A 14,934-nucleotide genomic window follows, 5' to 3' on the forward strand; every position below is an offset into this window, starting at 1 on the left:
CCCGCAGCCCCGGCTGCAGGCGCGGAGGGCGCCGCCGCCGCCATCTTCCCGCACCGCATCCCGACCGCGCACTCCGCGACCCGCGGCCCGGCCGCACATCCCCGCCCCGCCGGGTCCCTCCTTCCGCGCTCCTCCCCCTCATGGGGCGGCCCTGCCCGCCCATCGCCGTCGCCACCGGGACGGGCTGGGGGCTCAGCCTTGGGTGCTGCAAAGCTTGGGGGGACGGTGGATCCCGTGGTTCTTTATGGTGCATCCACCATCTTTTTGCACTCAGGACTGGTGATATTTAATCTCCCTTGAAAACGCTTTAAAAACACTTGGACAAACGTTGCCCGGTTTGCAGGCAGTGTTTCACAGTTAGCGAAAAACCTCAGCTGATCAGTAATGACTAGCAGGCGTTGCTGCAGGCGTTGCGAGGCTGCTGGAGCTCCGGCACCGCGCGGTGCTGGCACGGGATGTTTGGCGGAACGCAGCTGCTGACTCACCCTTCCCAAAGTTACGGGCATCGTCATCAAACAGCCCCGAGGTGTCCCAGGAAATTCAGACTGCCTTACGGGATGCACAGCCGAATCCTGGCTGGGTGTCAGAAATGCCGGGAAGGGCCCTGTCCCTGCGTGCTGCTGGAAGCTCCCGAGTGCTGGCAGTGCAGTGAGTGTGAGGTGCAGTGGGCACAGGACGCGTTCACACTTGGAAAAAGGCTCCATAATGTCCCACGCGTGAGACCATTTCTGCAGCAAAGTAATGGCAGTGCAGCTGCTGCTGATTAAAAACAAGATGCGAGACAGGAAAAAAAAAAACCCAACAACATAAAATATGACATAGATGTGCCACCAGGTTACAAAATATGAGGATGAGTTGTTAGCATGTATATTACGTTCACAGAAAAAGGAGTTGGCCATATAGCTGCAGCGTTTTTAATGCAATGCAAAACCACATGCCCTTGTCGTTACACGATTAGGCAAGGGAATTTCAGCTAGCCTTGGTGAACTGGGTAAATGAGCAATGCAGAATTACACACTGAGGGGAAAGTGTAAAGCTATAAAATATGCCATGGCAGGAGATTACCTTCACCAATAAAAAAAAATAAAGACTGGTGAATGGCTCAGTGGAACCATCTCATCAATGTACAGTTGCTATATCATAGAATCATAGAATCATAGAATTTATCAGGTTGGAAAAGACCTTAAAGATCATTGAGTCCAACCATAACCTAACCGTACTACCCTAACTCTAACAACCCTCTGCTAAATGATGTCCCTGAGCACCACATCCAAACGACTTTTAAACACATCCAGGGATGGCAGCTCAACCGTCTCCCTGGGGAGCCTATTCCAGTGCTTAACAACCCTTTCTGTAAATAAGTTTTTCCTGATATCCAACCTAAACTTACCCTGGTGCAGCTTAAGGCCATTTCTCCTCATTCTGTCACCTGTCACCAGTGAGAAGAGACCAGCCCTGCTCTCACTGTAAGCACCTTTCAGATATTGGAATAGAGCAATAAGATCTCCCCGCAGCCTCCTTTTCCCCAGACTGGGCAGCCCCAGATCTTTCAGTCTCTCCTCATAGGGAATATTCTCTAAGCCCTTCACAAGCCTTGTTGCCCTTCTTTGGACCTGCTCCTCAATGTCCTTTCTGTACTGAGGTGCCCAAAAATGAACACAGTACTTGAGGTGAGGCTTCACCAATGCCAAGTTCAGGGGCAGGATGACTTCCCTAGTCCTGCTCACCACACACCATTCCTGATCCAAGTCAGGATGCCATTGGCCTTCTTGGCCACCTTGGCACACTGCTGGCTCATATTCAGCTGACTGTCCATCAGTACACCAAGGTCCCTTTCCATCAGGCAGCTTTCCAGCCACTCTTCCCCAAGCCTGTGGGGTTGCCTGGAATTGTTGTGACCAAAACGCAGGACCTGACACTTCACCCTATTGAAACTCATACAATTTACCTTGGCTCATTGATCCAGTCTATCCAGAACCCTCTGTAGTGCCCTTCTCCCCTCAGGCAGTTCAACACTCCCCCTCCCAACTTGGAGTCATCTGCAAATTTACTGAGCGTGCACTCAATCCCCTCATCAAGATCATTAATAAAGATGTTAAATAGAAGCAGCCCCAGTACTGAGCCCTGGGGGACACTGCTTGTGACCAGCCATCAACTGGATTTAACTCCACTGACCACAACTCTTTGGGCCTGGCCATCCAGCCAGTGTTTCACCCAGCGGAGTCCATCCAAACCGTGGCAGCCAGCTTCTCCACGAGAATGTTGTGGGGGAGAGTGTCAAAGGCCTTACTGAAAGGAAAGGAAAGGAAAGGGAAGGGACAAAATTCTGTGCTGTGGAAAGACTGGAATGTAATGATAAGAAAGTATTCTGCATTGTGTGGAATTATGGTATGGAATTTACTTATAATATCTTTGAGAATTTAATATAAATTGGAATGGGGCAATCTAAAACATGAAAGGGAAGGGGACGAATTAAATTAAAAAGGTAAAGACATAGCAAGTGGTGCTGAAAAACTAAATGTGATATTCATACATATGGTATTTCATAAAACAAGGAGATAGGGACCAAAACCAATGTGACATAGACAATAAAGCCACTTGGTTTTACTTAATGAATTTAATTTTAATTAATTATGCAAGTCATTGTCAAGACAAAATTTTTAATACAAGATTTAAAGGACTGGATTTGAGTATGTTTAATGAAAATATCCATAGTTATTCAAAACAGATTTTAAAAGTATGAAGAGTAAAATTACCATTGCCTGAAGGCGTGCTTCATTGGTAGAAGTTAGAAGAAGTGAAGATAATTTAATCCATTTGATGGCTTTTCATACACTTATTTGGAAATAAGTGACAGTAACCTCTCTAAGAAAAGGCTCCTGGGGTGTTGTGTATTTCCAGGAATATAGGGCTGGACCATGAGAAACTGTATGCATAAGGATGAGTAGGTCATCGTATCATACCTGGTGTTTATGGAAAGCTTCTTAGAGGTATCATAGTTTTTTTTAATATTATGTGTTATTATTTAAACAATCACTGTATGCTGTATGTTCGACCTAATTCACAAATTTTCCAATACTCAACTGTTTTTCCCCTCATGCATTTTATGAAGAACACAGAAAAAAAGGAACAGTACTGCACTGTCTTCTGTTCCCCTAACAGTCCCAAAGTGCACAGACAGCACCTCCCATGCTGATGTCTTTTTGACGGCAAAACCACTTTTGTGACATTAGAATTCTCCCATACATCGTTTTAAAATGCTGCGTATGATACAGGACATACAACAACACATGGAAGGGAAACATGCTAAACAGTGAAGAATTTATAACCAAGTAATTAATTATTTGAAGACCTCAAATTGGATTGTAGAACTTCTGGTCAGAGGGTCTTTATTGCCCCTCCATGGAAGTGGGCATCTGTAGTCCGGCTTTCTGAATTTTTCATGGATGGTACCATTCTCCTCTCACTGTGCAGATTCCACAATAATTGAGATTTTTTTTTTTTCTTTATTTAGTATACTAATAGGTGTTAATTCTTCTTAATATGGCATACTCTTTACTAGAGCTCCAAAATCATGTTCATTGTGGTTCAAACTTAGTCTGTTTAGTGAAACAAACAGACCAACTTCACTTCAGTTTGGTCAGGACCAGATAACCCTGCCTTGGCTAATGCTCATTACCTTGCAGCATCTTTTGGTCAGAGTGCAGTAGAGGGTTCTTCCCTTCTGCCCTCACCCTGTGCCTGTCCCTCTAACTCCATGCCCATTGGTTCTACAGCTATACCACTCTCTGGAGAAACCTTCCCTTCTCCTCATCCCTCTTCGTGCTGTGGTGAAGCCATCAAAGAGGTTATTTAGCAACAGAAAACCTCAAGAGAGCATATTAAAAGGATTTATTGCATTATGGTGAAAGTAAATTGTGGGATAACCTAAATGGTTAGGTCTACATAAGTAGGTTTCCTGACTGACAGCCTCTCCACAATTGCTTGGGCTATGGTGTACTGTTGCTCACACAAATATAGACAGAAAACAAAGGCAATTGACTTTCTTGTCATGTCGGGAACTAGACAGTGGGTAGCTGGGTTTGAAGAGGAGGCCTCAGTGAGTTTAGCTTGCCCTCTTTTCCTTAGCATCTCACTTGGCAAGGTCCTTATCAGATGGCGACAATGAAACAAGCGTTCTCATTTTCCACTGGCTCTGACAGGGAGCTTCCTGCTTTGGATATAGAAGCAGAGGGTGCTAATAGCACCTCTTTCCATAGGAAACCATCTTCATGTTTTCTGTAAAGGTCTAGTTTAAAAATATTCCTGAGCAAGTTGAAAGCACCACCTTGAGATAAAAGTCACACCATGGTTGTCATTGCTGATGAGTTCTTTTACATTACTGTCAGATCGTGCTGCATTTCTACAATGCCTGTTGTGTATGGGTAGCTGTAAAGAGCATTCTGGTGCTCTTAAGAAGTGAGAAACTGAACTAGGAATTCTGATCTTAGCAAGTCATCCAGCTAGAGCAAACAGTAGGATAGGGTCTGTACACACCTAGTGAAATTATGCGGGCATCTTGAAAGTATTTTAACATGTATTAAACAGTTCCTGATAATCTATCTTGTGAAGTAATAGAGCAAAATTGAAGGTAATATCAGGGAGGGAGAATGTTTCATGTGGTGGAGAGAAATGATCTGTAATTGATAATTTGGCATAAAGAGTCCCTTAAGAGCTCTGTTTTGTAACAGTTTGGAAGGTCATAAAATTTCAAACCAATAAGAACAAAAAAGCAAAATGAGCCATAAAAGAAAATAACCAGAACAATGATTATGTAAATGGACAGTGTTCTCCTTAATGTATATGTGGTTTAAATATCTGAATACTGCAGCGAGAAAGCATTTGTCACGCTTAGGTTGGGAATTGCTTCAGCATCCATTCAGTTTCCTGAGGATTTAATATCCAGAGATGGCCATAGATGTTCAAATTTATAGCCCATTCATGAGTTATGACGAGTAGCTGGAAGCACAACATGTGTAACAGCTATAAAATCCCACTGAACTCTTAAGACTACCGTTACAACAGCTGAGTGCGGAAAAACAAGACTTCATATTGTGAGCTCATTTTAAATTGTCACAGATTTACTGAATGCTAGAATTGTCTGCAAGCCACGAAGCATGATTCTTCCTACAATCTCATAATAACTTTTTGATTGTTTTAAGCATACTATTTTAGAAATATAACCTTTCATTTGGTCAGTTAAAAACTCCCAAACAAGGTATATGCAGAATGTTGTTAGTGCTGAATAAACACACTAACATGCTTTTAAATGAAGAAGTGCTTTTTTTTTTCTTCCAGCGAATCAAACCAGGAATTCATGGTTTATTGACTATTAACATCTTGTCTATGTAAGCAAGCTGATATGATGGAGTAGTTTCTCAGTCACCAGATGTCCCACATGTTTAGTGCAGCAACAAGAGGAGGAAGGAGAATAGGACAGGAGGGTAACTTTGCCTTCATACCAGTGCAATGCACAGGCAGGCAGGTAGAAGCAGGAATCCACGTTGACACAGGCGCACAAACATTGCTAATTAGTAGCTTTGCAGGGACGTTCTTTGACATTCATGGTAGAGAATGTGCTGGTAGCTCCTCTCCGGAGAGCCTATGAGTGGTCGCACACTTACCACACATGGAAAAAGAAATCTTTTGGTAGTGCCTCCTCCTTCTTGAGAGACATCCTTAGCAAATGCATGTTGCATCCCAGCTGGAGTCAAGTACCATCTGTCTATAGTTCATGGCTCTCAGCCACTTGGGAAATGAGCCGCTTGGTAGCCACTCCTGTCTTAAACATTCTAGCCATGAGATGGAATCTTATTGAAGTGCTGGCCCAAATATATTCACTCTTGCTCTCCACTCACCCTAGCTAGGTACTTAATTTGCAGCTGTTTGGATACCCAAACCTGACTGCCGTTGTAAGCTTTTCATTTCTTCATTTTTCATACTCTCCACAAGAGAGGCTCACTTAGCTTCTTTTCAGGTAATGAAATCCTTCCTAGTGATTTCCTGAATGCCGTTCCTGGACTGGTACAATACTGTATTTGCAGAGTCTGTCGTAAGGGGTGTTGTCCAAAGCTGCATTTAGGCTTATTATTTACCTAATCTTCTGTCACTTTCTGGCAGTAATTTTTTAATTGTGTTGGTTTTTCCCCAAACCTATTCATTTTGAAGTTTTCATTGTCTACTATTTTGCCTTTCTGCCACTTACGGTGGGAAAAACAGGAAAAAGTTATACCATTTCTAACCGTCCAATGGGATTATGCATAATGCAAAAGCCTTGCAGAAATTGAGCCCTGCGGAGTGCTATACCCCTGAAGATCTCTTTGTAAGACAGCTTATCTCAGTGACACCATGTGTTGTGGGCACTGTTGGTTTCTGCCCTTTGGCGTCTAAGTAGAGAACTATCAGTTTGACAACCAAGGATGTGCATGATACAGATGCTTTTATTATTAAAACGGGGTTCTCCTGCAGGCGACTGAAACCTGTTTATACACAGGTAATGCCTTGCCAAGGCTGAGAAGCTCCATGCCTTGTTCACACATCTGTTTGAGCATTGTCCAGGAATTAGATGCCTGCCCACATTCCTGCTTTCTATTGTCAGAGAGCCACAGAATCGCCTCTGCTGTGCAAAGCACTGTATTTTTTTTCTTTCCCCTTCCCAAGAGGCTGTGGGCCAGGTTTTGGCAATTCGTTCACTATCCTGATGAAATTATATAGAAAATGACAGAATTGGAGAACATAAAGGCTTCAGTAGCCTCTCAGGACGTTTGCCACAAACAGGGACTCCTGGATTCCTGTTCTTGCTCCTTGTGCCATGCTTTGTTGTGTGATTTCAAGTGCAGGAGTACTCTATTCATAAGCTATGCTGCCTCTGGCAAGAAGCATACTTTGATAGCAACTATCACAGCAGCACAAGTCTCTGAATCCAGACTACCATCATTTTGTTCTTCATTTCTGCTCCTGGCAAATACATTGGACCCATGGCAGCCCACATGCAGTTTCATTTTTGCTGTCAGCAGCCTCTAGTGAATCCCTACACTCAGGGATGCCTGGTTAACTAGTTCAGCTAGCGTACTGGTTTAAAACAGTTTGCAGTATTTCTGGATCTCATGCAATTCTCTACACACACTTGTTAGAAAGCCTATGTGACTAATTTAAGGCTCAGTATCTCGTGGCAGATACTGAGATACTGATACCGTACGTGAAAGGTTGGTTTTATTGTTTTTCTTCTTTTACAGCACTGCAGTCAGCAATATACCCTTTTGAATCAAGGTTGTACCTTCTAAATCAGAGTTAGAGTGAGGCAGCTTCATTCATTCAAAACAGAAATTACACCTCAGGCAAATCACCTAACACTGCTTAACAGTAAACCCAGTTATTAAAAAAGCATGGCTTATAGCTGTAGCTGTTTAAAATGAGGGAGGATTATAAATCTGTAAACGAAAAATTTGCAACGGATGTTATGAAGCAGGAGCTGGAACAGTTCCTGTGCAAGGATGTTCATTTCATTTATTTTTCAAATTAAAGTGGACATGTAAGTACATGACTCAGCTTTGTGTGCTTCAAAAGCAAAACAAAACAAAAAAACAAAACCCCAAACTCCTGACCAGGAGTAACAGCTTATTTGCTTAGATTTAATAGAAACATTTTACTAAAACTCAAATATGTTTAATATGCTGCTATTTCTATGCATGCTTACATATATATAAGAGGTATTTTAAATTACAATTTTTAAGTGAGTACTACTATTTTCTATGCAGCTTTTCTAGTTAACAATAACGTTCACCTGTGGGAGGCATTTGTAAGTCAAGGTAGTGGTAAAGAATTAACATTACCCACTCAAGATTAACATACACTCCATGTATTTAATTATATTTCCGTGCATAAGAACTTGATCTATGCAAGGGCACCACCTGCTGACAGCTTCAGGCTGCCAAACAAAAGCTTTCATGGACTTTCAAATATTGGGGAAAATACTGTACTTTCAGACATCACATACATTAGAAAGCATATGAGCTTTGGCTCAACTTTAAGGGGAGTTCAGACATGGTATTGCTATAGTTTTGCTTTAGGTTCATTTTTTGAGTAGTCAGATTTTGGTCTGATGTTTCTTCTTCTACAAGTATTAGTTTGAAAGGGTTACTGACAAAAAAACTCCAGACATGTCCCCTGAACATGACAGATCATTCATTTGAGACTGTTTTGTAAACAGAGTGAGAAAAAAAAAAAAAAAAAAAAAAAAAAGAAACATTCCTCTATCACTTTTAGGTGGAAAATAGGAAACCAAATAAGTATAGGAAAGCAGGCCCTCTGACCAACAACATGCGATTTTAATAATATACACTGCAACGCAAATTAGCTTCAAGTGCATTTATTTTGAAATAAAATACATATGTTCATATTCTACATTACATATATTATTATTATTAAATATGAAAAAAAATACTCTTAAAAACTAATCTGACATTTTTCACATTCTATTTTATACTCTGTGGCTACAGTTAGGACACATATAGAAAAATGACAAAATTGTCTCAAGCCAGCCATAAAAGCAAAATGCACTGTTGGCTACAGTAAGGAAGCAGACAAATGATGATGGTGCTACTGCCTATTCCAGCAGGAGGACCACTGGTGAGAGGGCAGTAATGACTGAAGAGGAATGAGGGGAACTCCTTCAATAACTCCCTATCCCTTCTTCCCGTTTCTGTCCTTCATCACTGAAGTAGCAAACTGGGTTTTACTTGCACTGACAAGAAGCAGTGAGACAGATCTGCATACCAAGATGATACATTGAATACTAATCATTCCCTAAATCAAACACAGGGATTATATCTTATCCATGTCCTGCTGTATCAATTCAAGAACCCCTATACAAACATTTTCTGATTCTTTTCATATTGTCAGTAGCTTAAGGAGGTCAGGGTGGAAATTTGGTATTTACAGTGAAATGTAAATTAAAACAGCGTCCTTCAAAAGCTTTCTGAACTCACTTTTTCTTTAAAGTTACATTTAAAAAGACTAATTAGCACTTCTAATTAGCACTTTTTTTTTTCTTTCTCGAGGGAAAGTTCTTAAAGAACATTCTGCTTTTCGTTTTGTTTTGATTTTTAAATAGATAATTGTTACTATTAAGTAGTTCTGAACACAACTGTACTTACATAGATGCTATATATTCTTCTATTTGCATGTGATATAAGATGATATTTGAACAATGTGCACTAAACATAATTTCAAAAAGTTTGCTTACAATCATTTGGAGTAATAAAAGATTTCACAAACTGTAGAGGTTGGAAGGATCCCTGGAGATCATCGAGTCTAAGCCCTATGCTAAAGCAGGTTCCTCACAGTTTTCAGTTTGAAATATTTCAAGGCATAGATTGTTCCTATACAAATACAGATGTATTTAGCATCCAGTCCACCTTTTCAATAGCAATATAAAAACTGTGTTTATGTTTCTTCAGCTCTAACAGACAACATATAATAGTCACCTTGAAAGGGAGTAAGGAAAAAAAGCACTGCTGCAGAGTAGCAAAGAAAAAAATTAAGAGGAAAACCCAAATGTAACAATGTTTTGATGACTGTTTCAGTATTATCTAAACATACAGGGTATGAAAGGTAAGGTGGCTACTGACTGCCTGTAGTCTCCATCACCTTAGTAAGGCCTAATTTATGTCTAGTATTTGATGTGAAATATTTAAATATTAGTAAGTGTTACTCTGTGCTGCTGCATGCACTCATATTTTGTTTTGCTTTTTAATTTGGCACAAACACGAGTTGTTTATTTTTCAGATGCTGCATTCCAGAGTACTGAATTAGACAACTATAATTTCTACTCAATGCCACGTCTTCATATAGAAGTGCACTATTAACAAGAAACACAATTTTACTCTACCAGAAATACGTAAGTGAATATACACATGGAAATAAGGTTTATAATAAATATCATAAAGTGTGTTACTTAACAGGAATTTGAATATTTTTACTTCCCTTCAACATACTACGCATAAGACACCTTAAAATCAGTACAATTTTTATAGGATTAAATTAATAAAGATAATAATAAGACTTAGAAAATCTGAACATTATAGTTCATACAGTACCTCTCTTAGGTAAATACCTATCTTTCACATTATAATCAATAATTTTACCATAACAGCTTTGTTAACTTCTAAGAGTAATTTGTACATTCAAATTCATATGTAATTTGTGACATAAAGCATTCTCATTCCCAATTTAGCACAAACATCTAGTAGTGTTCTTCTGAAAGCAAATTCACAGTCTAAGTTGATATAGCCAGTTTCTCTCCATTGCAGAAATGTTTGTTTATTCAGGTGTAATACTTATTTTTGTTTTCCTGTACGTGAGAAAGATATCTCAAAATAACAACAAACATTCAAAACGCATTCTTATGAAAAAGACTTGTGCCAATCAGACTACAGCTTGTCATTTAAATGAAATACATACTGAAAAGTGATTGTACGAATTCTACACTTTTATTGGAAAAGCAGTCCTTTGTTTTCTACTGCAACTGGAAGATTCATGATCCACCTGGGTTAGCCTGTTCTTCAACCAGAGTTTGTAAGAATAAATATAGTTCTAACCAGGGCACATAATCCTGCTTTCTCTATCTCAGCATATCTCGTCTCCGAAATTGTTTCCATAGATCTCTGAGATGTTCACTGGTTACAGTCATCACACAAGAGTAATACTCCTTCCAACCATACCTGGGACTCTCCTGTGAAAAGTGAAAAACATACAATTGGAAAAAGATATTTTTCACTAAATAATACATTAAATTTTACTCAAACTCGTACAGACTTGATATATGTTTTAGTACTAAAATCATGGAAGATCAAATACTTCAGTGGCCCAGAGGTACTTAAAGTAAGGTCTATAAATCTATAAGTAGGATAAGTTTTAAAAATACATCCTCACCTCACAGTACACAATTAGCACTCAACAAAAAGCCTATTTATATCAAAAGCTTTAAGAGAGCTTCCTCTTCATTCAAGTATGTCCTACTCTCTATAGTTTTGTTTCCTCCTTCTCTGTGTTGACATTGCAGTAAGAAGTTCGCCTCTAGCACAAAATAAAGAAAATAGAAAATTACTGATGTTTATGAAACTGAGGCATCATGAAAAGCCAAATAAAATCTAGGTAGATTACATGAATGCTTCTTTGCACTAGGTCACCTTAAATCCTAAACTGCACTGGAACACAGTAACATTAAGAAGTGCTGTGGTCACAGATGCCTCATCCCTACAAGTGTTCAAGGCCAAGATGGGGCCTGTGGCAATCTGATCTACTGGAAGGCATCTTTGCCCATGGCAGAGGGCTCAACACTAGCTAAGTTTTAAGGTCATTCTGTGATTCTATGGATAAGTGAACACTGAATAGAGAGAAATAATGGCCCACACCTGGCCTGGGAGTCTCACTAGGCTGCATGCTGTCTGCAAGAATCACCAGATCTCCTTATTTCTCCCATTACGCCACACTTTTTGATAGCACATACATAAAGATGGAGCAGGATTAAATATTAGAACAACAAACAGGATAAGGAAGGAATAGAAATTATGTACATCACTCCAAAGCAGCCCTCTTATTATAGATAAATTAGAAGCATTTACAAATAATTTTATATTGTAATCCATCAGTATCTGGAGGCAAATTGTTAAAGTGCCAAGGTGAGAGATTGTCTAATAGCTAGTTTTGGTTAAGCAGTGTGAGGTTGCTTAAAATACTGTGCCAACACAGCATATTAAAAGTAGCTATTACAGAATGAAGCCTACGTTCCATATATTCTTATTACTCATCCTGTACAATTAAAAACATAGAATATTATGCAGAAGTTGTAAATATTCAGAAAGCAATCTAATCACACTATATAACAGACTTCAAATGAAATATTAGAAACAATACTTACAAGAATGTAATTCAGTTGAGATTTATGATCAATTTTATTAAAAATGCGGGACTTGCAAAACGCATTGTGTTATTTAACAAAAACACATTCAGTTGATTAATCACTGCTCTAAGATACGCATTTCCTTTTCATTTTAATAAACAAGTTCAGAGGAATACTTGTGAAAATCAGTAAAAGAAACACTGAACCACATGAACCGTTCATTTACTTCTAAAGGTATGCGACATCATTGTATCTACTCTCAGTGTACTAAACCTACAGAAGTAACACATTGCTCACACTCTCTGATATTTTCACATTCCACTGGAACATTTTCCTACCACTGTATCCAGATATGTTCTTAAGGAACTAGTCCCTTTTAGCATCAAAAGTCTGAGTTCTGTAACTTCCAGTCATATTTGTAAGATGAGTAAGGTATGACTATCATACATTTTTCTCTTCATCTATTTCAGAGATTAATTAAGTTTAAAAGAAACCAAAGAGGCTGTCACTTCTTTTTTCTGATAGATGTATTCAACCAACATATCAGAAAAGTATGAAAATGAAAAGCTTTCATATTACTAACCACAAGACAAAGCAGAAGACAGAAGATAGCAGTTTATTGTTGAAATTCAAATGAGGTTCTAAATTCTTCTTCTAAAGTCTTCCACATCTTTCTCAAAATGAGATTTTCTTTCCCAGTAGTCCCCTTCCTAACCTTTTGTTTTTAACTATTATTACTGCATAAAAAAAACTTATTGAAGATTTAGAAAGTCAACAGAATTAAGACTATCTAGCAAACAGTTCTTGTAATGCAAAAATCTTAAAATATTCAAGAACGTGTTGGGATATACATCTCAATTTCTTTACAATTATGACAGAATACTTATCTTTAGTAATGTAAAAGTCAGCAAAATTGGAATTACATGTTAGATCTCTATTACAGTTACTGAACACATAAATAGTTTAGCAAATAGCACTTTTAAATGGACTGGAATTCCTACTGAAGTTGGCTTCTTACATCCTGCTTTAGAAATTACCTCTGAAAGGGCTCTGTTAAAAATGTCTTCATAGAATCATAGAATGGTTTGTGTTGGAAGGGATCTTTAAGATCATCTAGTTCCAATCCCCCTGCTACAGGCAGGGACACCTCCCACTAGATCAGTATGCTCCATCCAGCCTGGCCTTGAATGCCTTCATGGAGGGGCCATCTACAACCTTGCTGGGCAACCTGTTCCAGCATCTCGCCATCCTTACAGCAATGAACTTCTTCCTAATATTTGGTCTAAACCTTTCCTCTTTCAGTTTAAAGTTCGTCCTATTGCTACATGTCCTTATAAAAAGTCCCTCCTCAGCTTTTCCGCAGACTTCCTTCAGGTACTAGAAGACTGCTATAAGGTCCTCTTGGACCCTTCTATTCTCTAGTCCGAAGATCCTCAACTCTTGTTTCAGCCTATCCCTGGTAGGAGAGGTGCTTGATAATCTTTTTCTCTTGGACAGCCTTTTCTTAAAACTCTCAAAGCAGAGTTCTCTTCTCAATTCTGTTTGTCAGTTCCCTGCTAATGTGATTTCTACGTTCTCCCTATAGGAGAGTAACTGCTGATCCCAAGACAAGTTCTGTGCCCTGTAGCAAGATCAATGTAGAAAAACTAGCTTTGCAAGAATACTGTCAGCTGCTTGGATCACACCGAGCTTGTGTAGTTGATCCCCAAGGACAGATATTAATTATTTATTATAAGGATATAGCATTCTATACACTTTGAAGTAAACAGCATTAGTGCAACGTGGAGATAACACTGAGTGCAATGTACTATTTTACATCATTTCAGTGTGCCAATTCAAACTACAGTGTAATCAGTGATAAGTATGCCAACTATCTTAATCTCTTTCATCAGTTCTAAGTTTACCACAGAAAGTATATCTCTTCTCATGCTTTAGCCTCAAGTTTCCATTTCCATTAACCAACATTTGCTACAAACTTTAAGATATATTAGCAACAAATTTGAAAAAAAAATATTGTGAACTATGTACCATTTTAAACAACTCAGAATAGCTAACAGGATATGTTAATGTAATTCATCACAAGAGACAAGGAGCAGTTGCTCAAGTGACGAGCAGTAGCTGACAAACATGTCTGCAGGGAAGAAGGAGTTTTATACATGAGGCTTATACTGCATTCTTCACTGCGCAAGGAACAGCTATTTGATAGATACCAGATAGATACCAGAAGCATTCTTGTTACTGCACCCAAGAGAGCTACAGGCGCGAAAAGGAGCAGGTTAATAAGCCACTTCCATACTACTGCCTGCAAGGCTGCCTGTAACCATGCTAGAGCACTCAATTAATTTGGCTTCTCTGTGCTGTCTCCCAGCACATACTGTAGACATAACATTATTCAATTTAAAAAATTTTCCTTGACAATAACTATGTATTATGCAGAGTGACAAAATCTCCCACTGTAAATCTGTGTGTGTGCACGTTTGTATAGATTTATTTAAATATTTATCCAATTTATTGCATCTCAACAGGCAAATGGATTAATTTATTGCCTAAATTCAGGTCTTTTTCAAGGTGTTTAGGCATTTGAACTTTATGCTTTTATCACAATCTCTCTTTTTGACACCAAAGCTGATTTTATTATGCTTGATGATTAGACATTGGATTTTTTCATGTCACTGCATTTTGCTCCAGTCACTCTGAAATTATTAGGAAAGCATCATGGCCATACAAATATTTTGACAATTTCCTGCCAGAGCTGTTCATTATCTTTAAAAGTTTCCAGTTTAAACAACATATAATACGTAATTACAATGCAGACTGTACCTGGCAATGTAAAAAAAAACCCAACCTAACAAATGGCAGAATTAGTGGGAACTCAGAGGGACTTTGTTATCTTGAAGATCTTTTCCAACCTCGATAATGCTATGAGTTTTACAGATATGGGAAAGGAAGAAAGGAAATTCTGTAAGAGTCAAAAGTTTATTTCAAAAATTTAT

At 38.9% G+C, this 14,934-nt stretch overlaps 1 protein-coding gene across 1 annotated transcript in view; it reads right to left on the minus strand.

Moving 5' to 3' along the window:
* Nucleotides 1-8,415: 8,415 nt before the first annotated feature.
* MICU3 (mitochondrial calcium uptake family member 3) overlaps nucleotides 8,416-14,934 on the minus strand; it is a 47,736-nt gene continuing 41,217 nt past the window's right edge. Inside the window, exon 14 of the mRNA XM_042871214.1 lies at nucleotides 8,416-10,771. Coding sequence (XP_042727148.1) covers nucleotides 10,661-10,771 — 111 coding nt within the window. The 3' untranslated portion in view covers nucleotides 8,416-10,660. The remainder of the gene's footprint in view (nucleotides 10,772-14,934) is intronic.

This window comes from Lagopus leucura, unplaced genomic scaffold (genome assembly GCF_019238085.1).
Source record: "Lagopus leucura isolate 7727_CA_CO unplaced genomic scaffold, USGS_WTPT01 Super-Scaffold_100004, whole genome shotgun sequence".
NCBI lineage: Eukaryota > Metazoa > Chordata > Aves > Galliformes > Phasianidae > Lagopus > Lagopus leucura.